The following is a 26675-nucleotide window of genomic DNA, read 5'->3' as shown; positions in this document are numbered from 1 at the left end:
CAACACCAAATGCACAGTACACAGATGCAGTCAGCTGTACACATTTAGAGAAAGCAATATTGCAGCTTTCAGGCAGCTAAATAACAAGCATCTTGTTCCTTTTTACACAGAAACAGACTTGGACATTTTCTTCTTTGTTATACACAAACCTTAGGGTAGTACAGAACACAGAGGTGGATGCAGCTATAGTACATGCTCTCCTACTACAGGATGTGCTCAGAAATACACATAGAGAACTGGGCAATGCTTATGGAAAGGCAGTGGGAACTCATAACTCTAAGTCCCCAAACACTTAGTAAATGAGCATCTTAAACCTTGCTTGTTAGAGTTTGATTTTGCTTATAATACTTAAGTTCCAAGGAACTAAAGAATAATCTAACAAGTGAAGATAAGACATTTAATTTACAGAGCTTAGATCCAGACTCCAAAAGGAGTGACATTCAAAGGAACAACTTTTATTTGCGGGTCAGGTGCAAGTAGAAAGACAGACAAACTAAGAATCTATTAGATCTCTAGATTTCTCACTTAGTGGAAATGTGTGCATTATGAAGCTTTGCATTTCTTACGTATCATTTTCCGTGATTTCACAACTCTGTAACAGCAATAAAGTGTCAAAATGCCCATCAGTAAGATGAGAATGATTCCAGAAGTAAAGCCTGCCTGTTAAGAGGGAGAAATAGGGTTTACTTCATTCATCAATAATACTATAGATAAGGTGAACAAGAGCAAGCCAGAAAACATTTTCATAAACATTTTTTTCCTAGTTTTACCTGTTTTATTCCCCATGGGATACTTAATATAGATGTACCCATCATTGTATTCCATATCATAAATCTAGGACGAAAAGAAAACAGCCAGCTAATGACTTAAGAAGCACTCTTATTTCATACTATCCTCTCACCTAAATTCAGTATACAATACAGAACTTTCAGAATAATGCATTTTCTGGCTACTATATGGGAAGGTGCTTAACATACATTGTCACTATACTGGAGTTTTTACCATAGCCATCTGTGCAACTGTCAATTTTAAAAGCAGTTCCTAATGGACTGTACACATAGATTTCATCAGGAGCTGGAAGTACGTGATCAGGAGCAATCTAATAGATGGACAGAAAAGAACAAGAAGAATTATTAGTAATGTCAGAATAACTATTGTCTCAATTACAGCAAGCCAACTGTTGCCAAACACAAAATCCTCCCACCAAAACTTTATTTTTAAAGAAAAGATTTTGGACTGCATTACTTTTCAACCCATAAAAAACAGTTACCAAGATTCCAAGCTAAGTAGCAGGAAATTAGATTTTCTTCTGCAAAGCATCTCTAACATACTATAAATGGACACTGCAAGTTCAATCGTCACAACTGACCATTGTTTAAATCCACTCACAGGCAACAGGAGTGAATAGACGTACCTGGACAGCCTGGACCACTGCTGAAAAATCCAAACAGTTTGTATCTTTTCTTTGGACAGTGAAGATGTTGCACATGAAGTCAATCATGACTTTTGGTAACACAAAACCTCATTAAGGCCCTCAGCTACTAGATATTTACTTAAAAGCAAGCTGCAGAGTGATTCTCCCCCTACCTTTATTTGTGCTTCTTTTATACACTTGAGCTATGCAAGACCCAACACGCCAGAAACCACTCAGTTAATATGGTCCTGTCTTTGCCTTACCAATGCCCTGTCTGCAGGAGAGGCGAGCCTGCTGTAGTAATGAATCCGCTTATTCATTGCTGAGGCTTCATCAGTGACTCTTTGCACGTCATCATTCATGCTAACTATGTTTGTAGGCTCTACATGGAATGGTCTAAAGGAGAAAAAAATAAAAGGAAAAACATTAAAAATCTGAGAACACTAGCGCTAACATATAATTCAGGGAATAGTTCAGCATCACTCAGGGTGAATTTTTCATTCACTAACACAAAGCAAATGCAAAAATATCACTGCCATGAGGGAAAGTGCTATCCATGAATGAACCATGTGTTCACATCATCCATATTAAAATGACTTCTTGCCCAGATTCTGTGGGGCAACTTCGCATCAAAATTCAGACCTAATATCCAGTCTACCAGTTCTCAACCATGACTCATACCAAAACTACATGCTAATAAGCTTGGCCAAGCTTGTTAGTGTTTATAACTGATGTTGCCAGAGCTAGCAATGAGAAACAGAGGTAGAAACAGGAGGCATGAGAATGTAGAAGCATAAAAAACACAGAGGATGAGAAGAATGAGGAGTGGCAATGAGGACCCACCATAGAAAGGTTGAGAACTACTAATATAGCCACTGTATCGAATTGGGTTTAATGCGGAAAGAACCAAGCCCAAGTAAGTCAATGTGATCATGCTATCTTTATGCCAACGTAAACAAGAATAGAATTTGGCACAGATCATTGAACGACACATGTCCATTTTTAGTTCTCATGATTTCCTCAAAATTTCACTTCAAATTTAATTAGATTAACCACAGAGAATGTGAATCAGAGAACCTCTGTCATTGAGAGATGTACAGAATTCAAGCGGTCTCCTTCTACTCTTCTCTACTTAAAAGTCAGACTGCAGGCAGGGTCACAACCACTACAGAAGAATGCAGCTACACAACCCATGTTCTCTTTGTGCACATGTATGTATGGAGCAAGCAGAGGGAAAGTTCAGTTCTTTGTGCATTATTCCTGAAGTTGCAGCACAACATAAATCTAGCTCCATGCAAGAGGCACTACCGGAGAACTAATACATATTTTTTAAAACAGCAACTGTAACTGATTTGTGCATAGGCGTACTATACTGAGACATGCATTCCAGCCACTGATAGGCTAAATTCCCAAACAATAGAAGGGACACTGATGACCTGTAAAGCCTTGCTACACTTTTATTTTTTCCTTTTGCCTTTAATTCCTAAAGCAATCCCCAAAGTACTCTGACCTTCTTATTCAAGGCAAGTGTTTAAATCACTTAGAAACAAGAACTCCCAAACTAGAACCCACAAGAACGTATTGCAACCAGAGTTTCAGGCCACTAACAGCAGAAACTAAGTCTGCAATGAATCCATGCAATTCTTCCTGTAGTAAGTGCAAAGCCTATTTGAACTGATTGTTTTCAAATACCCATTTCTGGCTCAGACTACAAAGGAAGTTAGCCAACCCCTCCTGCTGCACCTTTCAATAACATGACAATCTCTCCTTAGATCTTGGATACCATTTTCTCCTGGCAGAGGTCTCATTCTCTTTCCCAGTGAACTATTAAAAAGGTGGTGTCAAAGTGCAAATGCTTATCTAGAGGTAAACAAAGGAATGAAGCTCTGAAGCTCCTTGTTGTATCTTTTAAAGAAATGAAGCTACATCCTCAAGCCTTTAACGTCAGGGCCTCATTTCTGTGTGCTTAATGGCAGAAGGGCAGGTATGAACATTTACAGAACTAATTTAAACTGAAAAAAGCAGAAAAAAATTTTTCTCACAAATTAGAGAAAAATAACTTGCTTCTGCACAAATTAGAGTACTTCATTCTTTCCTTCATCTTTGACTTCATTAATTCTTACATCTTTCTTCATTATGAAAAAAGCTTACATTTTCTAAGTCATTTCCCATACACTGAGAAGAAAATGAATACGTTTTTAATTAAAAAAATATTCCTGATTGATACTTCTTTCGTATGTCAATGAAATGAAGGGGGAAATGCTGATTCTCTGGGGTGATCCCATAAATAATTAGGGGAGATACAACATCTAAATAAGCGCTAAAACTATTGCTTAATATTTAATTCTGAAGCACACCGGCTAATTCCACAGATAGGTAACAAACAGAAATACTCATGGACTGTCAGCTCCAAGGAGCTTTACTTGTTTTAGCTCAAAAGTTTTCGGGCTGTTCCAATCATACTGGACACTGCTGAAAAACGTTTCATTAAAAGAGCTGTAAAATCAAGATTGGGATTTCAAGAGAAACTAATATGTTTGAATGGCCCCCATGACTGAGGTTTCTGCTGCTTTCCTCTTGGATCACTGGCATACATTATATTTAGAACATGAAAAGTATTTGTTATTTATACATCAGCTGCTTAGTATAAAGAGCTTCATGAGGACTACCTTTCTCCCCATCTCAAGTTAGTATTATTCATACATCCCCTATATCTTCCATTGCTGGTGTGGGAAAGTTACACTAAAACAGTGTATGTTTTTCAAAAAGTTTATATTTTGCTTCAAAGAAAGGAGATCTGTGGCAAAGACTTCCTTTGAAATGGCATTCAAGAACTGCTGACATGGCTGTTAAAACTCTTCTAGATGGGGAGAGAGTGGAAGATTATTTTTTAAAGCAATTCAAGTCAAAGCCACGGATGGCCTTAAAGATAAAGAACAGAAAATATGAATTTGGCATCTTATTCTATGAGGAAAGCAGTGCTGCTAGTCCAAGACCAAAGAAATATGCTCTTCTGGATACAAAAATTGAGGTGTAGCAAAAAATACAAATATCTACCTGTATGTAGGAAAATTTTAAAGAAAAAGATTTTATTTTCTTCAGCAGCATGAACATAGTCTGGACTGAACAAGCCATTTATGGTCTAGTACAAAACATAAAGGTATGATTCAGAATCTAGTCTGTGAGTGAGGGGGGAAAAAAAGAAACAGTCCCAAGGAAATTCTATATATCTGTTTATCTGTTGCTTCCGGCCTGAAGAGCACACACATTTAATGCTAATAGCACTTGGGCTGCTTCCCCCCCTCCCTCCCTTTTGGTGTGCAATTCCTGAGAATGATAATGATCTAAAGGAATAATTAGAGAGACAGGGCAGGATTTCCACCCCCACCTCCCCCCCCAGAGTACCACTGCACCTATGGTCCTCCTGAACAACTGACTATGCTTAAATAGATCTTCCCTTCATCAGTTTTGTGATTGCTGGAGATGCTGCTGAAAACATCAGCCTGATTCAGAAGTTATGTGGGCTGCAATCTTCCTCTCTGACCTCCACCAGGAAAGGGCAGCACCCTGTCTAGGATCGAGCCCACTTCCTAGCCCCCCAGTTGCACCCAGATCAAAGACTGGTTGTAGGGCATACTCAGACATCTGTCTGAATAGCTCTCAAAGGATTACCTTAAGATGCCCAAAGCAGGTAGGATAAAATTTGGGCTGTATTTTGTGAAACTGTCTCTAGGGAGTGTAAGTCTAACAGCTAGGCACTCTGCCCATGCAAGGATCAGCAGCTTCAGCAGATCCCTAGGAAACTGTCTTTTTTAGACTGGCAATCACATTAGACTCACAAGGCAAGAGGAGTATGAAAATGATGAGTGACAATGTAATCCGGGGAAACGGAGAGTTTACATTACTGGAGGGTGTGACTATTAACGCAAAACAGTGCAGACAATGTCTATACATCGAGATAGAATATAGCGTCCAATGAATTTATTAAATCTACACTAAGAAACACAATTGCAATTTATATTTCAACGGCTAACCCAAATAACAATGCTTTTTACCAGGGCAAACACACCACTAAAACACTGCTGTTTTCCACAGCATAATGGGTATGTGCAAGATGCAGGAGATCTACCCCTCCTGTGTATTATACCCTGCACATGCTGCTTTGGCCACCAATCCCAGCTGCCCTGCAACAACATGCATCTGCTAGCTATTGCTCTCTCACATGAAGCAACACAGTAAATGAGAATTCTAGCCCTGGCCCAGGAAAAGGAAGGAGGGGGCTTCTGTCCATTATGAACTTGGGCTATGATTTTTGCAAGCAAGTAAAATGAAAAAAGATGCTCATGATTAAAGGTGTTTCAAATATTGTGTCCTGTAAAATTCAAGCACTGGATTTGGAGGACTGGGGAAAGAACATAATAGCAAAATTTGTTTGGCAAACTACATACAATCTTGCAACTGCTAGCAACCATAAGGATCTCGCTGGCACTGCTGCACTTTCATAAAGAACTTCCAAAAGTTAAAATTTATTAATCAGTTTCTCAGGCCTATTATATCAACCTACTATATAATTTCAGAGTAAAAATCAATTGTAACCTATATTTTTCTGTGTAATATGAACATAAAGGCTGCATCAATAAAGCTAAAGGGAAAATAAAACAGTTATTTAAAATTAGAAACTTTGTTACAATTTATATGACTTTGCATATTCAAAATACCAGAATTTTCTAAGCTTTATTGTCATGTATTATATTTGGACATTTACTGAAATGCACTATATCTCACAAAACAATGGAGACCTATGGCAAATTTATATTTCAAGTAAGTTTTAAAACTAAATTATTTTGTTTACCCAGGACCTTTGTTAAATTATTTTTAAATGGCAAACAACTGATTTTGGACATCTACTCAAAAGTACTATTGGGAGTATTGATCCTTTACAACATAAGAGAAATTTTCATTGTAGTGTGTTGTTTTAGATCTAGATGACAGTATTATAGACTTCAAATTATATAAACATTTCATATTTGAATATAAGAAAAAGAAAAAACTCTTTACAAGATACTTGAGACAGTTTCTCTCCTCTCCTCCAAAAAAGAACATGAAAATCAACTTCAGCTTACTCCACAGATTTCTTTGATCACATCCCTGAAAAGTAACTGATTGACATGAAAGGATTTTTTTTTTTTTTAAGTGCTACATAGAAATAAAGCTAGCAAATTCCTCTTTCTTCTTTTAAACAGTTACCAAACTGCTACAGGACTACTGCATATGGCACAGAAGAAATTGGTCAAGGAGTAGAATTGGTTTATTATCACTGAAATTAAAGTAAGTACCATAACATGAAAAATTATTTCATAATCAGGAACTGCCTATCTGGATAGAGGAGCACCACAGATGTTAGAAAGCTTATCTTAAGGAAACCAGTTCCAAAAAATTCCATGACTTGCATTTGCTTTTTTACTTTCTAAGCTGTCTAAATTTACATAAGCATCTTTACATAAGTTTACAGTGTATCCTATGTCTTTACTTCCTTAGCTACACATTTTATTTACATCTTTTCCACAGCTGTAATTCCATTATCATTATAATCATTACAGCACAACCATGCAGTATCTTAAAATACTTGATGGCAGCAGAATGAAAAACCCTTTAACCTTTCAGAACACAATGGTAAGTCATCTCTGTTGGTCACAGGATACACATTCGCGTTTAACAAATAAGGAATCACAAGCTTGATCGTATCTCATTTTCAGGGCTATTCTTTCTCCCTTCTGTGCCAAAGGCAAAGCATTCCATGCTGTTCTACATTTCTCTTACAGCAAAGTAAGAAGGTTCTTAATCAGTCAGGTCTAATTAGGAATTAGAAGCAAGTAAAAATGTTGACAACACAAAAAAATGAAAAGACAAGCTATGCACTAAAAAGACCACATGGGTTTGGAAAGGTAAGTGCAACTTCTTTAAGAGGTGAGATAGTTGAGGCACACTGAATGGAGAAACTGTAGCTATTGCACAGGTTAGTCCCTACCATTCTCAGCTTTTTCAAATTTCCTAAGACAATTTTGAAAACAAAAGGGAACTGCTTTTGAATGAAAAAGGCTTTCCTGACTGCCATCTACAGACATGTATACCTTTAATTTCACCTACTGATCTCTCCTACATTGTGTAAAAACATTATGTGACTTCAAGAAGAATAGAAAAAAAGGAAGAAGGCTTGTTCTCCCTTTAGCAGGGGGCATTGACAAGCTTTTTCATGTGCAAAACAACTAACACAAAACACCTTTCATTTCTTTAGAGTTCCAGTATTCCTGAAAACAACTACAGTATCTGTTGACACTAAGATTTAAAGAGCAGGAAGAAGCAAAAAAAGAAACTCCCTCTCTTGAATACAATAAGCATCAATAAACCACTGCACCATTCTAGCTTTAAAAAAAGCTACAGAATGGGCAAAACACACGTACTAAGCTGTGAGTAACAGGGGTCCTAAAAGGCATTGTGAAGAACAATAACATCCACTTTAAGAGGATTAGGAGAGGCTTTATATATTCCCCAAATTTGCAGAAGAATACTAGACAAAATAATTTACAACTCTAAAATACAACTAGCTCATTGTTCTTATATAAACACTGAAAAGCATGCCTTTCAAAAATCCCAACCCCTCCAAGCTGTTAAGAAAACCAGGTAACTATGGAAGTGCGGCCAAATCTAAAAGAACTCAAACAAAAGAAAGAAATAGCACCAAGACAGACAAACAGCGGTTATAAACAAGCCACACAAAACACTTCAACAGCTATCTCAAAGCAAAATAAGGATGCTGAAAATGACCATCCACCCACGTCTGATCAGGGTTTCTGAAGAGCACATTAAAAAAAGGAGCAAACTAAGCAGATCATATTATCTACTATTGCACTTACACTATTCGGGTAGTTCTATACAAGATAAATCTCTCTCACAGAAACTATGACTGTCTATAACTCCAGTGAACAAGCCCTGCCAGCCGTGCTCCCAAGACTACAAGGCCCCCACAGCACTTCTGAGATCACGCCTGAGGCAAACCCTGATGGCCTGTTCTCCATTCCTACTTCTAAAGATTGTGCCACCTCCTCCTAATATATAGAGATGGAGTTTAGCCTTGTTTGGCACCACCCTATGATTTCCAGGCCTTCCTGATATCCCAGGCCTCATGTCCTCATCTTTGTGCCTCTGTATGCTTGGAAAAGAACAAGCTAGGCAGTAGAAAACTCAGTCAGAGTATACACTTCTGCTTTTGGGAGAGGGAACCAAATGCCAGGTGAAACATGAAGTCCTCCAACTATACCTTTTATGAAGCTTAGTCTCCAAATGTAAGAAATCACACACAAAAATCCCTCCACAAAAAATAAAACCAACTGTGAGGAAACAACAGCTAATCTCACTTTTGAAAAGTGGATCTTGGCATTTCCATATCACAAAGGTGAGAAACTCTCTCACTGCTCCTGCATTACCATTATACATGACACCCATCGTTCAAGACGACAACACATGGCTCCTCTGATACAAGTAGCTCCCAAAAGCCATATAAATTAGCAAGCCTATTATGCTAGTTGGGCCATTGAGGGGTTCAGACACTCTTGAGGGACACGTTAAACAAGAATTCCTTTCGCACATTTCCTTTTCCCATCTCAGAGTACTCTACTATTTTCTGTTCTTCGCATACACAAATCTGTACATGCCCAAGCCTATACTACATTTTCCTCTCTGGGCCAACTCAGACCCTTGTCCTCCCTCCGTCCTCCTTCCTTTGCTCTCAGAGAGGTGACAAATTGTTTAGCCCCTGGTTAACCTGGAAGAAGCCACTCATGACTTTCCAAAGCTGCAGGCTGAGACAGCAGAAACTCACTATCATCAAAAACTCTCCCTTCTGCTGAAGCGGCTGTCAACAAAAGGATTTGAGATGCAACAGTGCCATCTGCAGCTCCTTTAGGAAAACTGCACCACTGAAACACGCTGGATGGAAAGGGAAAACAAGGCAGAGGAGCATAAACAAGGTTCAAGAGGTAGCAAGGGTCTGTTCCTTTACCTAACAACTGAGAGCTGGCAGCTTCAGCTAACATGAAGAGGGAAGTTCCCTCTGCGATCTCAGTTTTGGTTCCTGGACCAGCAACAGCTCACAGAAATCCTAACTGCAACAGCAGAGGAAGTTCTATTCAGAGCTCTTTTGGGGAACAGAGGTGTTAAATTCTAAGAAAATATGTAATAATACAGTTTGGCTAGATAAAATCTATTTTTGCAGGCATGGCTGCCAAATTTTTCATGCTTGCTCCAACTCAAAAATACTATAGTTTGTCTCAAAGGCAATAAAGGTCACTATTTCCTTAGTATTAGCAAATAATGTATTTTTCCCAGTATCACCTGCAGAATGCACAGAGCCATTTACATATACTGACAGCCATTTATCTTCACAGTTTGGCAAGCTTTCTTGCACAGTCAACACTTCAGTTTGTTGTGCTAAATTAAAAAATATTGTGCTTCAGTATGCACCCATTATATTTATTCCGTCTTTGAAAAGCATTTCAAAAGGCATATGGTGAATTCTTATGAGAGCACTGTCCCTGAAGTGATGTCAATAGAAAAGTCTCCTCAAAAACAAAAAACAATATGCACATTTCTTCTGGTGCTTACAAATAACATCACATAAACACAAAGTAGGAGCTGCTTGTATCTAGGTACTGGTTTCTACACGTTCATCTTCTATGCATCTTTATAGGGTTCTGTCTCTAAAGGCAAAGATTAAACAACTCATTACTATATAACCATTCTGCATGCTTAGCCTTCCTCATACCTTTTGCATTTAAAATCTTCTGGATTAAATTGTATATTCATGATGCCATAATTGCTTTCATCACCTCCGACAGGAATCAAAAGAGGTTTGGCATCCTCTTCCATATTTGAAGAAAATGCTTCTTCTAGATTCAGACAGTTATTTTGACCTAAAGAAAGGAAATGAGATAATTACAGTTAAGTAAAACTGTATATCTGCTATGAATTTAACACAGGCAGAATCCCACCACTGCACAAACTCCTGGGGTGAAAGCACCCACAAAAATCACTTCAACTTGCCACTTGAAAATTCTTATTTCATAATGTAAACATCACAGGTCAGGTCCAGTAGTGACAATATTTTTACAACATCCTACCCATTTAAGTGGTCAGTGTACCTTGTGTTCTCAATTTCTTTTACTACTGCGACAGTCAATACAAGTTTAAGGAATAGGATGGATGCTGTAGTTTACATTGAGACCTGACAAGTCTGCAACAAGTGAGGCTCAGGATTTGAATTTTCTCTGAGCTATGACAGTTGAGAATCAAGTCCATCATGTGCAAATTAATGTTAAGTATATTCATATGTAGGTCTTATCTTATGGCTTTCACAGCATGGGACTCCTTTCCGATCCTGACTGCCCCAGTGTAAGACCATGGATTTTTAAAGGAGGTATTTCCAATTTGTAATAGTACAGCTGAGAACAGTTTACCACAGTTATTAAAGACTGCTGTTTCATTAAATGAATTCAAACTTTGCAAAAAATACATATGGAGTTTTCTGGTGTACTTCCCAGAATAAAGATAAAATTATAGCAGTCTACCATGCTCAGAATCATTGAATTAAAGGCAATGAGCTGTTTAATAATGCACTCACAATAATGTATTATATGCACTCAGAGTACTCCTGACAAAACAACCGGGAGCAGACTGCTTTTACACTGATGGAATTCTATTTACATAAACTGGATTGCAGTCAGGTGACGCACTGTGGTCTCGCATGCACTGAACAAACATAATGGCTTTAACAGCTCTCATCCCTGCTACCTCCTGAAGAACTCCTGAGCCAGGACTCCTTCAAACAAAAATGGTAGAAAGGTATCTGCTCTTCACAGGGACAGTTTCCTGATGCTTTAGTAAGTTAGACAGCCTGATGGAGGGTTCAATGAGAAACAGAGCTGGCACAAGATAATTAGAGGATGTTTGAAGCCTGGAGTGGGGATGGAGGAAGGCAGAAAGAATGAGGTGCCTTCTGCAGCCTCATGGAAATATACCCCAAAGGAACAATCCACAGATTAGATTACATCAGCCGAAGCACTCTATCCTCCTCATTGCTTCTAGCTACATGTTCCCACTTCTCTTGCACTAGTTCATCCCGCTAATGCCTCTGTCAAAAACCCAAGAATCTGAAAGAAAGAAAAAAGGGAGAAAAAAAAAAGGAGAGGAGGAGGAGAGGAAAAAAGTTAGCAGCTTCCAACTGAGCTGACTCTCTGAGGTCCAACAATTGCTAGTGGTAAAGGAGAAACGGGAACACATTGAAGGAGCAAGTTGGGATCTGCAGAAGCACTAAGATTAGCTCAGCGCACTGTGGAACCATGTTTTAGAGTACAGGTCCGTAAAATGTATTGAGCACAGGTAAAAAGCGCTCTGCTGTCAAGAGGTGACCACTGGAGGCTCCATTTTCACAGAAATGCTGCTGAGTACTAGTCCTGCCCTTGCCAGCACAAGCAATTCTGTGTGATGCCAGATTAAACTGGACTGAGAAGACCGATTCAGATGAAAAGCGACCATTCTCTCCCTTGCTTTAAATCTAGACCAATTCTGAGATTGCACCGTGCTGTCCGGCTGCACACACTTGTATGCTTGCGCGAAGGAGGGGACAGCGCACAGATGAAGCCATTTCTTCCGGCAATGCTGCCAGTTTCTGCCTGCTTTCAGCATCCATGAAACTACAGCCCAAGATACAAGAGACCGGAATCACGTTGCTAAACTTAAAGATGCATGATTTTGTCTTGCTCATTTTAGTTCTTTAAGAGGGCATAATAAGCAATCAGTGATAATAAGTCAAGCAACCAAACAACCTTCTTGGCACTCCCTGATAGCATCTTCTTCCTCCAGCACTTAGTTTCTGCTTTCACACTCTCCAAAGCTTTTTTCAGCTGCTCTTCCCAGAGCATCTCTGGTGGGTGGTAGGGGGAGGAGGCAGGGAGGCTTCTCCTACCTAACTTAACCTACTGCTTCCCTTCTTTTGCCATTCTAGCCCTTCTTTAAACCATCAGCTCTGACTCTCTACCCTAAAGCCCTTCCCTTCCACATCACTGTTCTTGGCTCTTTGGCCTCTAATCCATTGTCTTACATTCTCTCCTCTGGTGACTCTGTTTTCACATTCCTGCTTCCCATTTTCTATCTTCAGTCTCTCCTATACACTGCCTGTCTTTCATAAGCACTGTTTACTAAGAGATTCCTTAATTCACAGAAATACTTATTTCCTTCTGTTACACTCTGTTCCTTTCCCAACCACATTTACAGCTCTCCTCTTGTTCATTCCTTTACTATTGACCTCCTTTATTTTTCTACATTTCTAGGTTGCATCCTTCCCCCTTATTACTGATTCCACAGTAGCTTCAATCCCTTTTATACACTGCACCCTCGTGCTGTTAAATTCACCTTAGTGCACATGAACTTCCTCATCAGCTAACTACCTGAAAGAAAACCATGGGCCCCAGAGATTTCACCTACTGTTACAACTATCCGCCTACTCCTCTGCCATTCCCACTATCATTATAAAACACTTTTACTTCCCTCTCACTGAGCCTAAAGACAGCGGTCTTTATTTCTGACCTTCTTTTTAAATGTTCATCTCTACTTTCTACAACCCTTTCCTTTCTGCATAAAACCTCACTAACTGTCTCAAGTAGAAGACACATAACCCGGTGTTAACTTTATTACATTCCTTTCTCTTTTGCAGCTTAACATCCTGCACGCCGCTCCTAAACACATATAGCTATGTCACAGAAACTGAGATCTCTCACTTATTCTGCATTTTGTGATGTCTCTTTTTTTAGAGCTTACATCATGCTTTGGATTGAACCATAAAAATGGAGATGAAGATTCAAACCTCTAAGGGCAGAACTGAAACGAGCAATAAATTCAAATGTTGAACATCCAGAAATATTTTTAGTCAGAATTTTCCAGAAGACTGAGGTACTCAGATCCCTTCCTTCTACAGGGCCTGGTTTATGGTGCAAATTAAGCAGACATTAAACGCTAATTTAAGCTTCTGCTTTGAATCCATCCCCTCCTGAAAACCTGTTGTAAATCATGTATTTGTGCTTTACAGTTCAATCTGACAAATGCAGGCAACATTGATCACTAGCTTGAATTCCTCTGTACTACAGTTATGAATAAAGAGATCAGAACATTTTATGATAGTCTACAGAGAAAAGTAATCCTCCCAAGATACAGAATACATTAAGTTTGGCTTGACAACATGATTTGGGGGTGATGGAGTTGTTGCTCATTTGCCTCCTTATGAGCCATTTAAAAGCTGCATTGGTGAAGAGAGTTTATTTTTAAGTGCTTATTGGAGAGAGTAGATAGGTGAAGGTTATGACCAGCAAATTAATGACTTGACAAATAAGACACAGATACCATGTATGCAAAGGCTGCAGCTGGAACCAGCGTAACTTAAAAGAAAATTGCAGACAGAAGAGCAAAATGAACAAAAAGGAACCTGAATAACCTTCCTCTTATCCAATTTCTAGCCCTTTTGGCCGGATTGCATTCTCGTTAAACATTTTTAGTACATGGGGTGGCGCCAGCTGCACTATCTGAACTTACTGCCTGACGCTTTCCATTACAAGACCCTCTTTTCATCTGCTTATTTTGCTAGTGTCCTAGTTACCTGAAGTTTTTATGCTGATCAAGGCTCACCTCATCCTGGAAAAATTTGAGGTGAAATGACAGTCATTTGAAAAACCTTTGTGTATGTGGGCTTTTGGCATAAAAAACTGGATAACAAAATGCCACAGCTTTGAATTTTAGCAGGATTGTGGCCTTTATTAGGAATACTGAAAAAACCTCACTCACATCTCATCATGTTAGAACCTTTGCGAATACAGACTGGTGTAAGGGATCTCCTTCTTGGGAGGGATGCAGTGAACTGGGATTGCTGCAAGAGGTTAGAATGGAGTAATGCAAAAACTAGGAGTCTCAAGAGGAAAAACTGCGGCAGGAATAGAAGAAAAGGACAGGCAGTAAAGAAAAATGGGAGTGTCTATGAAGGCAGACCAATGCTGCAACTCCATGATAGTTTAAGCCAATCTAAGTTGGGGCAGCTATGGTTCTGCCCCTTTCCCTAATTGTAGTTTCACTCTCCCTTATGTTGGACCTGCAGTCAGCCAGGCAAAACCAAAACCGTATCAGTCTCTGAAAGTGCTCATGTATGACATTAATGTTAGAAGAAGCACAAGGGAGAGAAGATAAACGCATGGCTCTAAGGGCAGGAACATGGGAACCTGGACTCTGACTTAAGCTGCTATACAACAGCACTCAGGGTGAGGGGGAGGGCTGCTAAAGGTGAAATTAGAGCTGGTCTCTTTGCTTTAGGAGCTCTAAGGTAAGAAGCCTGAGTACTAAGTAAAATAAGTTGCATAAAATGAGGCAGGACTGGAGAAAGACAGAGAACTAGGAGGAGGACTGACAGAAAGCAGAGCAGGAAAGGGATCCAGAAGACTTCACTCCTACTATCCACAATTTTATGTTCCCTCACTTACTATCCCTCTATTAGAGAATGGAATACAACATCTCTGAATCTTGTCATTCGTCTATCAGGAATTACCTTCAAACAGCACAATGTGTCTATCTTCTTGTACTGCTGCTGATTCCCAGAGTACAACCTGCTACCGCTATCCTCTGCTAGCTTAAAGAGCCAGTATGTACAAGATCAAATGCTGCTAGTAAATCCTTTGTATTTGGATGAAACTTTATTTTTATTTGTCTTTTAGAAATCTGTGACATGACATGCAGCATTCAGTATACATTAAAAAACTCTATTATCAGGAGTGGGAACTCAAGCACTAAGAAGTTTTGCCAAAATCAAAGTTAACAAACCTCATTCTGTTTGTATACCCTATGATGCTGTGTACAATTAGGTAGCTATAGTTTCCATGAGGCCACTGTTGCATTCAGAGAAAAAAATCAAGGACCTCTGGGGACGAATGTACAGCTGCATGGAAATGGAGACAGTTTGAAGGATACCTGACTCATCTGTTGTAGAACTGAAAGGGACAAGAGATGGTCTTGGGCTAACTGAATGCTGCAAAGGAGAAACAGGTGCTAGTCTTGCTACTGCCATGAAGTTGTGTGCTATTGAGCCACACAAACCCAGACTTTCATGGGAGCGGGAAAGAGTGGTATGAATTCATGGTACAAAGTCTTCAGCAGTGCTGCGAGTTAAAAATATTGCTGCTCCCTGCTGTTCATTCTTACAATCTCACCTCCCCCTATTTGTGCTGTCACAGCTATTTGTCTTCTTTTTTGTCTCGGTGCAATGAACAGAACCAGGGAATGGATCTGGCTGGAAAAAAAAAAAGACACCCTAACGAGGAAGATAATTGTTCTAAATTGGCTGGATTCTCTGGATTGTAGTTCTGCAGCACCAGCAATTTCACTGCTTACTTGTAGTAGTACAGGTATGGTTTGTGGGGGAAGGGACAATACTGCTGAACAGATTAAGTAAAACCACAGCCCGAGGGACCCTCTGCCTCTGACAGTACGTTTCCCTTCTTTTTTTCTTCTGTATAGGACCTGATTTGCATTGTACTGCAAAATGAAACAGCATTGTGCTGTGCACTGCTGAATGATGCTAAATACTTTGAGAGATAACGTTTTGGTTTCGAACTCAGCATTCAAAATGAGTGGATTTTTTCCTGTGCCTTATTCCATATTTGTAAAATAATACTTGCCTTATCTCATAGACACATTGTGAGGAGAAATGAAGTTTCACTAAAAAATTAGCTGTAATTTCTGATAAGCACTGTAAGAGAGTTCAAAAGGAATAGTTACAGATTGTTGGGCAAATTCTCCACCCTGAGAACTGCCCAGTCCCCCCCCCCCCCCCCCCAAAGTCTGGTAGCTAATGATTTCTAGTTACTATCATAATCCATATGTACCAGGACGACCAAGATTGCCTGGGCAAATTCATTTTTATTAAACCTAGGCAAGTTTAATATTCCAACCTCCATCCTATTAACGCAGGTTTGTGTTTAATCATCTGTGGTCAGATACTGGGTTCGTCTAGGAAGATATTTGGTAATGAGCAAGATGCAGAAGATTTTCTCCCCAACATATTGTACTCTAGATTCTTCTCCCTCTTCTAAAAAAACTTCTCTCTCCAGCTCCTCTGCTATTTGCTCATCACCATTCTACTCTCCTGCAAGTTCACGTCTCCTCTTTCACATGTAGAGACATGCTTTCTGTCCCCTTCTGCCACAACCACGTCTTTCCTCTTAACGTCTACTAGTGACAGCAGTGCTGAAGATCTGAGAGTGCTAACTACATTCTCCCACTAGTATAAGGTTAGTGATACATCAGGAATGAAAGAAGAAATTTTGTTTTTCCCTGCAGCAGACAGTATTGCTGCTGAGGGGAAAAGTCTGTATAAATGTTTTCTTTGTACCCATACTTTTTTTCCTTTCCAAATGGGCTTTGGGGAGGAAAGGGTGGGTTTCTGCTTGTGGAACTCCTAACCTATCATATAACAGATACCTACTACTTAGTCCTCCAAGGATTTGACTCCAGGAGGAGTCAAATCTAGCATCATTACTCCCATGGAAGTCAGTGTGAAGTGCCATTGAAAACACCTTCCTGACTTTCATGGCCCATATCCAGCATAATTAAGATGCAAGGAAGTGCTTCTGCAACAGTTATTAAAAATGAAATGTATTCTTGACATACTTTTTTAGTATCAAAAAGAAATCTTGGAGCAATGTTGACACTAGCATCTTTTAAACAACTGTTATATACCACCTTAAAGCACATTCAGTTGTCCTCCTTTCACACAGGAAGGAGTGGCTACATTTAAAATACTCTTCTAGCTATCCCAAATCTTTCCAAACTGTTATCATGCTAAAACAATAGTTTGGGATCTTCTTTAGGGTAAGGGCTTGAAACAGCAATTTTTGTTCCCAATCAGGTGTTACCAATGCAGTCCTAAGCATCATTAATACCTAATGACCTACATATTCAAACACCCACCATTAATCTCAAGATACATCTCAATGATGAAGAGCCTGAGGAGACTCAGAACCCCATTATCCCTTTTCTTTTCAGGATATAATTTAACTGGACACTAATACTGAAGCTGTCTTAGGATATCTTCCCTATTTATTGCTCTCCCACAAACATTTGAAGCAGTACATCAGAAAAGCAGCAAACTGCAGCATGGGAGTGGGGAAAAAAATGCCAAAAACTGAATTTATTAATACAGATTTTCTGCTGCTGGTGATATACTGTGAAACTACACCTAGATGCATGCAAGCTACTTTTCCCAAGTCCTACTCTGGGCTGCACACTACATGACTTTCAGGTGATATTCAAAACAGGGGTGACCTTTGTTAATCCTCAATAGCTTGTCTCTGAGTTCCTGCTTTTTCTGCCTTCGGGTTCTCTCCCCCTAGCTTCAAGGAGTGAAGACTAGGACCAAGCAGATTGAGAGCCCTCATTCTAGGTGACGGATTTAGATAAGGCAGTTATGTGATCTGGTCTTCTTCATACTGGATGACAAAACCACATTAGAGTTTGCTTATACTGTGAATATAACAATCCTAATATCTGGCTTAGCTACAGGTATGTATGTGTCAATGTTTTAAGACAAAACATCCATTTTTACAGATTAGTGCAATGAGACAGACTTACAGCCCAGGCCATGTAAGAGGGTTACCAAACAGGTTTATCCCATAGCAGGAACAAAATTGTGTTCAGTTAGTCAGTCATCCTAGCCACTCTACAAGCATGGACTTCACTTAGCTGATTTGCAGAACTGCTGTTTATCAGAGAACTCTGACAGGTGTTATGGGGAGGAGAGAGGAAAGCAAAGAGAGGAACTACCACCATAAGTTCTAGTGTATGATCACAGGTACCAGTGCAACTGGAAACAGCACTGAAAAACAGCAGCTGAAACTCAGTTTGTACTACAATTTTATGTTACTAAAGCTGAAGTTGATGCAGAGATGCTGGCAGTGACTTTGTAACAAATCCTTAGTGTAGGAGACAATCAGCCATCGCGGACAGAACCAGAACACTTACTTTGGAAGACATATCAAGCAAATGATCAAAGAACCAAAGTCTACTGTAACTTGATACTTTTTGATTGGAACTTGATACCTGTTTAATTACCACTACAGTCTAAAATTATTTCAGTGAGGATTTTGTCACCAAAACCTGTTCTTATGCTTATGTGAAACAGTAGTTTTCTTTGTTTTGTGGATTTCTAGTGGTTCTCATATGGCTAGCTCCCAGTCAATTAGATTACACAAATAAAAATGTGACATGTTAAATTGCAGACACCTACTCGTAAAAATCCCACTTCACACCCATAGTTTAAATGCAACAATTGGCTAATGAAAGTATTCAGTCAAAATCAGGAAAATTATTAAAATAAATGCAACCCAGTGTGACCTGGTCTTCTCAAATTCTGATCAGATGAATAAAGCTCAAAGCATAAATCCCAAGTAAACTGCAGAGAGATGGCTGTGCATGAAAATCGTGAGAAATGAGCAGACTCTGCACTGAATAACAGGAAGTTTGAAGCAGAACAGAAAAGTTCACAAGTTCCTTTCAGGGGGGAATGAGCCCTCCGTTAGAGGAGATTGTAGACTGCTATACTGCTCTTAAGAGACGTATTTTACATTCAGGCCTCCTTAAAGCTGGGACAGCTTGCCACCACTTAGCTTGTCCATATGCTCCCATAACTAACTGTAGCAGGTTGAGAGTGATTAAAGCTGTATAGGCAGTGTAAGTTAATAACTTACATTACTGTATTCTGAGTGCATAGGCACAAGAACTTCAGAAGCCCTGGGATACGATGCAAGTAGTGAGACACCTACAGAAGAGCAGCTGAACGGTAGATGTTTCCTAAAAGGATCAAGTGGGGACAGAAGTTAGACTAGCCCTTCCCCACACTGTCACAGAAAGCAGGAGGCTGACAGCATCCCTGCACACGACAGATCTGGGAGAAAGGCTCCTGTACATACAAGCTGTGCCACTGCTGAGCTTCTGTATACCTCAGACTGAACCAAGACACGTGTGATAGGTGCCAGATGACAAATCTAAGTAAAATTAAAAAGAACATGGAACAATAATGTGATGTCTCTTTAACAGATAAAACTTCTATGACTAATCCTTTAAAATCACCACAAAAAGTCTATATACAAATAATAACTACAGTAAGGTAAATGCAATTATCATATGGATTAATTTACATTTTTATCACCATTCTTCTTAGATGAATGGGTCCACACACTCAGTACAACTGATTTAAGGTTGTCCATGAGCCTTCTGATTTACGAATCGCCTAAAACGTTTTCACGCCGCCTCCGTGGGTTAGAAAACGCTGTGATTTTCGTTTTCCTCCACTTAAAATGTGACTCTTCGAACAGGCACCATTTCGGCGGTCAGTCCACACCGCCAGCCCTGCTCCCGCCTGGGCCCCTTCCCCGCCGAGCCCCGCGCGCTCGGGCCCGCCCGCGCCGCTCCCCACGGCAACGCCCGCGGCCCAACTCCAGCCGGTGCCCGGAGCGGGCGAGGCAGCCCCCACCGCCGGCACCCTGTTTTCGGAGCGGTTCCCCCGCCCCGGTTTAGGGCGCTGCGTCAGCACGAAGACCACACAGCGCGCACCTAGTGAGCCATCGTGCCCTCCCGGCGGCAGCTCTGGCCCCAGGCGCCGCTAACTGCCGCCATACAAACAAACACGACCGCTCTACCTGCAGCGCCGGCACCGCCTCGCCCAGCGAAAACAGGAAGCACCGGGGCGAGGGCAGAGACGCGGGCAGGGCACCTCCCGCTCCGAGCGGCGCGCATGCCGGGCACCGTAGTTTCCGAGAACGGCTCCTCCGAAGAAGCCGCCTGAGCGTTGCCAAGCGCAGGACTACATTTCCCAGAGAGCCGTGCGCGACGCTAGGTCGCGGCGCCCCGCCCCTGGGCTGGCGTCGGCGGAGCGGACTGGCGCGTGGCAGCGGCCGCGGAGGGGCGCAAGTGCGAGGCGCGCTGCGCGCACCCACCGCCGCGAGCACCATTTGCCACCTCTTGCTTGCCTTCAGCCGTTTCCGCGCTTTTGACTCGTGTCTCAAATTGGTGCTAAATGGGGTTCTGAGAATCGGTTAAATCGGGTGAACTGCGTGCCTTCTGATCAGAAGCATGTCCTTCCTCCCACGGCAGGACTTGTGGCCAAAGTTGCACCTTAGACCCAAAGCTGCGAGTTCTGCAGAGTGGAATACAAGCTGATAGACTACCTGGTTTAATGGGGCTAGTGCTAACTGTAAAACAAAGATTTAATCAGATGAGTTTAGTAATTTGGTTTGGGTAGGAGGTGTAATGGTTATTAGCAGGCATTTCATTTGCCTCCTCTTTTTTGTAAATAAAACTATTTTATTGTGCAGCCGGGTCCTGGGCTTCACTGCCATGAAGTAGCATGTGCTAAAACAAAACATGCTTTGAGTAGGTAATAAGGCTGTGGACAAGCACCTATTTACCAAACAGCCATGAAGAAAAGATTTGCACTTGCTGGGGATATCAGTGATTGATCAGATGCTCCTTCATTTAGATCACAGTGTGCTAGTTATGACCGGCACTGTGGCTAGTACCTGGCATTACACTACAGGCCACCATCTATTGACTTCCTCTGGTGGTCCATGGGATGCCACCAGCTCCTCTAGGATGTGGAGATCTTTCAGCATCTTTGTTGGGAAGCCAGCCTTCTGCCTCTTAATGTCCAATTCAAAAAAAGCACCTTACCCACTTGCTTCCTTGCTTTTGCAGTCTGCATGGTGCATAAGCATAGACATAATCCTTGCCAAAGCCAACCGCACTGTTTCTCATCATGATTGGCTAAGGTCTTTCTGTGAGGAGTGGTGCGTCATGACTCTGTTGACCTGCTCCTGGAAGTATGCAACACATACTGAGCAAAGGGCAGGTAGCAGACTAGACTATCAGCAAGCCAATACGTTTTAGAAATTCACTATTTTTGATCCTAAGCCTCTTCTTCACTCCCAATTAAAGAAGGTTGGGAACATGCCCTTTTCATAGTTGAGATCCTGTTAAAGTAAAATTTTAGGGATATTTACAACTCGTGCTTGTGGAGAAAAAAAAAAAAATCACTGAATTGCCTGTAAGGATGGCAGCAGAGATAGCTTCCCCATGTAATGAAGCTATTGCAAAACAAACTAGACATGAATCCCAAGCTGTACTTTTTGTTCAAGTGCAGCCCCAAACAGATTGCATGACCAGCAATGGGACTATTCATTCAAGAAAACTGCTGCGTAATCTGAATTTCAAACTGTGGGAGGAAATGAGGCAGCAGAGTCTAACCCTACCAGCCACCCTGAAATTCAGCTGCACGCAAGCTGAAACTGACTAAAACCCCACAAAATTCACTATGTTTTTTTTTGCCTCTGAGCCACTCTTGGAATTCAAATGCCACGTGTACCCTGTGGCTCCTGAACACAGAAGATTTTGGTAGGTGGGTCAGGAAGCCTGGCCACTTACTCCTCAAGAATTTGAAATGCAACAGTAACATCAAATGCTAGTGCTATCAAAATGAATTCAACTGAACCATGCAAAAGCAAGCATGTGAATCTTCAACATTTCAAGCATGCAAGCAGCTAGTCTTACTCCTGATGCCTGTCCTGTGTTCTATACTATGAAACACTTACATAGCTACTGTACCAGATATACAATATGTATTTAATTGCATCCTTGTTCACTAAGTACAGTCCTTTAAAGAATGATACTTAGGAAAATTTTTATTGTATGATTTATCAGCAAGCTAGCCTAACAGAAGGGTAGCAATTCCTCCTGTTCTCTTGTGAAAAAACACATCCAACAGCAAGCTGACTTCACGAAAGGATATTCAACAACTGTCCTGCAACATTTGTGTTGTGCTGTTCTGTTGTGATGACCTGTTAGCTTCTGGGTGATGAAACTGTCTCTTACTATGTGTCTGGGCAGCATCCAGAAAAATGGGAGCCTAAACTCACTTAGGACCACTTGGTACTTTAGAAAGAGGAAGAAGGCATTAAATACAGCTTTGCAGAGAAATTTCAACCTCACACTGTATATTGAATCTTTTGATTTAGCCTTAAGGCATACCTGCAAGCACAAAGCAAAGTATAAGATAATTCTAATATGCACAAATTCATAAAATTGAAGTAATACAGAACTGGTATATTTTAATGTATGAACCAAGACACTTCATAAATGGCATCACCATTTAGCTAATGAACTTCATATTTTGTTGCATTTTCTAGTTACATCTCTCTCCAGATTTTTCTGATACATACTGATCAGGAAGAGCATTTAAGCTGTAAATACTGTGTTATGCTCAAAATCTTGCTTTTGGGCAAAGAGGAAGCATACCTTATACATAGAAGTAAAGCCAAGAGCTTCCTGTTAGTGTAACTGAAATCTTAATAGTTTAATCATTATTAGTCCAGATCTAACTGTTACACAAAAAGGAAGAATAAAGCTGTTATATACACACTGCTTAGCTTCTATCCCTTTTCCTGGGGTTATACTTACCTTTCACTGCTCCTCTCAGTCCTAAGACTGGTGGTTTCATCTTGGCAGTGGCAATTACAGTAAGCTGTAAGCATCTTGAATCCTCCACTGGGAAGAATGATACTCATGTTGGTGGTTTCTTCTTTCTCACTCCAGGATCCACTTGGGGTCCTTTTTATAAGCTTGCTAACATGCTTTTACACCTTTCTCCAGTGGTCTACATTTGCATGTTACATCCTTATTTACTATACATGGTGCCTTTCACATATGTTAGATATAGATACTACTTTTTTTTACCCCTGGGACCAGTTTTGCCCAGCTCCAGGTCTGCATTTCTTTAACTGACCATGAGCAAGTTGTTTTTAGCCATGGGGCCTCCAGTGCCAGCCTGGACCCTATCCCTGATCATCCCATTCCTGTACTCCTCTACACTGCATCCTGTGTCACCACTTCTCAAAGCCTCTGCTACCATACCAGGCCTGTATTTCACTATACTACATTATTGTGTTAGTCATAAACACTTCATTCTACTGGTTGTTACTGCTATCTATGTAATAATAGATGTAATAACCACACACAGATAACAAAGGTAAAATAAATTGGCCACAGACACCTGGTCAATCAGAGAAATTGCTGTCACAGCTAAACCAAGAAAAACAAAGTAGTAGGCAGGTCAAGAAAAGTTCAGAAAGACCAAGCCTGACATGCCTCAGTCTTGAGGCCTTGCAAATTCAGTGCAAAAGTTATAGCCTGTTACTGAGAATGGCAATACTGTATTACAAGGCTACATCCTTACAACTGAACCCTTGATCATGCAGGATAAAAATCTTCTGGGGGCATATAAACTCTAGCTGTAATATACAATTTTTGATTCTACAACCTCACCCACTGCAAAGGGGGAAAATATTCTAAAGTATTTGTGTCCTCATGATAATATCTAAGAGAGGGCACTGCAGCATCCCATCACACTATAGTGGGGAAATTTTAATGCAAGCTCTTTAATAAACATATATATTTGCTGTAATGACAGCAAAAAGCTGAAAAGGCTCATGTAACAAACACTGGTAAGTCTTTTTCATCTGTTCACATTCTTAAACAGCTAAAGCTTAGAAATGTTATCACTGATGTTATATTTTTCTCTTTAATCAGTACAAAAGAAGAGAAATCGAACTGTATATTTGACTCTTGTTTCTAACTGTAATTGCAAGAGGCATCCTAAGTGTTAAAGGTTTGTCTTTTTTGGAAAAGACTCAAGGGTGACTTGCCCACATACAAATGTTTGTATGCCTCCACAAAAAAACCCCACAAGCACACAGCTATGGATAAAACTCTTCAGTAATTGTACATTGCTGCCTCAAGTATTTTGAGACAGGTAGTACCTGCGCATGAATTAACATGTTAATAGGAGCAAAATAAGCAAATCAAATATATGCTTGTTGGTTGCTAGCGCTTCTTTCATGTGATGTGTGAGCATTCTATTAGCACATAGCTCAGGGGGAACCTGATCACAGAAAATAATCAGGTTTTAAGCCTAATTTCTTTCCTGGGGAAACAGAACATCATGCTGCTGCCTTGAAAGACAAGGAAATTCCAAATACTTTAACTTCATGCAAGTTTTTACTGGATATTTATCACTGAAGAGAGAGAAGAGAAACCTAAATGTGGATACCTCTAAAGATTATCACTGAAACTACATGGGATAGAGACGTCATATTATAACAGAGATCTGATCTACTGCAGGAAAAGCTTCAAACAAGAGTTTGCACTTTACTAAAAGTGTGGAACCTCATTATAAAATACAGAGCAACAAGACAAGAATTCTCATGCTATTCAAGGAACAATGCTTCTTTCTAAATTATTGTACACAAGTAGTTTATAACATAATATATCCTACTCAAGAGGTTCAGAAATCATTGTACTCAGCAAACATCTTGTGCAACTTTGCATCTAACTCAACAGCTTACATTGAGCTGTTGGTAGTCTTAGGAAAAAAATCTCCTTGAGCTTGGAGCTCCCTGCAAAATCTTCTGAGTTGAAATAACTAGCTGTATTTACCACACAGGTTCTTGGCATTGACAGAATTTCATTGTTTGATTTCTCCTGAAGCTGTGTGAAGTGATTGGGAGGCAACAAATAGAGAGTGTCCTACAATGAGCAGAATCAGAGTAGCAGAAGAAGAAAGTAGGAACTCTCCAAGTCTATCTACTATGAGAGCCCATGGGAAATAGAAAATGCTGATTGCATCTGACATGAACTGAGAGATCACCCACCCACCAGTGATTACCGATTTGCTACCATGACTGCATAGTTGCTCTATAAGCCTGCCATGAGAAAGTGGTAAGCTAAACTGTATCACTTTGATTAAGTTAGGGAGTGCTGAACACAAAGTTATCATGGCAAATCTGAGAAAATGGTAACCTGTGGATGGAAAGGCAGGTGAACAATTTGAAAGCACTCTAAATTTGGCATAGTTGCACCAGAGTAGCACATCTGCCTTCAACCATAAGTTTCTCAGAAAAACAGACATACTTGTCCTTTGCCTTTGCAAATGCCCAAAATAAAGCTTCTTCAGTGCAGCAAAAACAGAAGCCTTTTTGGTTGATGAAGTAGCCTGCTCTCCTTTCTCGATTAAGCACAAAGTAGATAACTCAGCATAGCACAGTGCATGACATGTAGCTTCATACCCTCCCTGCTAATTCCACATGCTGCTTCAGGAACTCGTAAATTGCTTTTTACACTTCCCAGAGATGCTACCACTGTGAGTTCTTCATCCTTGGACATAGTCTATCTTGCTGCATGATTACTTATTGAGTGCTGGTAACTCCAATTGCTTAGCTTTGATATCTGCAGTAAGAACAGCCTCATATGCATGTTCCGGTGATACAGTTTTAAGTAAACTCTGAAGTAAAAAAGCTGGTTCTTAACTTTCACAGATGCTTTTTATTCTAGGTTCAACAAAACTTGGGTACTGTTCAGATGTTTCCAGAAAAGAAACATCTATAAGGAGTAGACCTTAACAGACAAGGCATAAGGTGAAAGTTACCAGTTTTACTTCAGGGACCACTCTTCAATCCCATCAGCCGCAAGAATTTGCTTTACTGTTATCCGAAGCCCCTACTAGGCATTCAGATGCCCGCTAGAAAGTGACAGAGATGGCTTACCTTCCCTGCAGCAGCAGAGAAGCTCTCAGACAGGCACACAGCTTCTCAGAATATTTTCCTGACTTGAGGAAAATATGTTGAATAGAGTGGAGCAGATAAATGAGAATTTATCGTATTAGTGGGACAACATGCATTGCCTTTAAGCTTTTTCAGAATAAGTATTGCCACATTACTCCACAGCATGACAAAGACACAGCAAAGATGTGTATTGCAGGCAGCTCAGAAACACAAGGCAAAGTATCAGAGTACCTACCAAGACTTTTAAAGGATGAGCTGTACAAGAGTCCTATCTATGAACTCCAGTACTTAAATACAAATAAAGCTTTTGCTCCAGAAATTTAGCCTCTTCCTTTTCTCTCTAAGTCTAGTTAAAAAAAGAATCGAAAGAGTGATGTTTAAAACATTTATTTTTAAATATGGTGTCTGTTTAATTCAATTAAACAAATTTGTTTTCACAAAGGGGCATTTTCATGATCTTACAAAGTTGTCTGTTATGCTTAATTACTACTGTTTAAAACTTCTTTTTG

At 40.2% G+C, this 26675-nt stretch overlaps 1 protein-coding gene across 4 annotated transcripts in view; it reads right to left on the bottom strand.

Moving 5' to 3' along the window:
• LOC135325112 (neutral amino acid transporter 9-like) overlaps nt 1–20358 on the bottom strand; it is a 53697-nt gene extending 33339 nt beyond the window's left edge. For 2 of the 4 annotated variants that reach the window (XM_064502663.1, XM_064502664.1), the window contains exons 1-6: nt 20197–20358; nt 10236–10383; nt 1678–1810; nt 978–1099; nt 771–834; nt 567–660 (exon numbers count right to left, since the gene is read on the bottom strand). In XM_064502663.1, the coding sequence (XP_064358733.1) occupies nt 567–660; nt 771–834; nt 978–1099; nt 1678–1810; nt 10236–10383; nt 20197–20293 (658 nt within the window). In that variant the 5' untranslated portion in view covers nt 20294–20358. The remainder of the gene's footprint in view (nt 1–566; nt 661–770; nt 835–977; nt 1100–1677; nt 1811–10235; nt 10384–20196) is intronic. The other 2 variants (XM_064502662.1, XM_064502665.1) reach the window with 2 other exon arrangements.
• Between the last annotated feature and the right edge of the window lie 6317 nt (nt 20359–26675).

The sequence above is a fragment of the Dromaius novaehollandiae genome, chromosome Z, assembly GCF_036370855.1.
Source record: "Dromaius novaehollandiae isolate bDroNov1 chromosome Z, bDroNov1.hap1, whole genome shotgun sequence".
Classification (NCBI taxonomy): Eukaryota; Metazoa; Chordata; class Aves; order Casuariiformes; family Dromaiidae; genus Dromaius; species Dromaius novaehollandiae.
The sequence above is the reverse complement of the archived record's forward strand: the minus strand, read 5'-3'. Positions and strand labels throughout refer to the sequence as shown.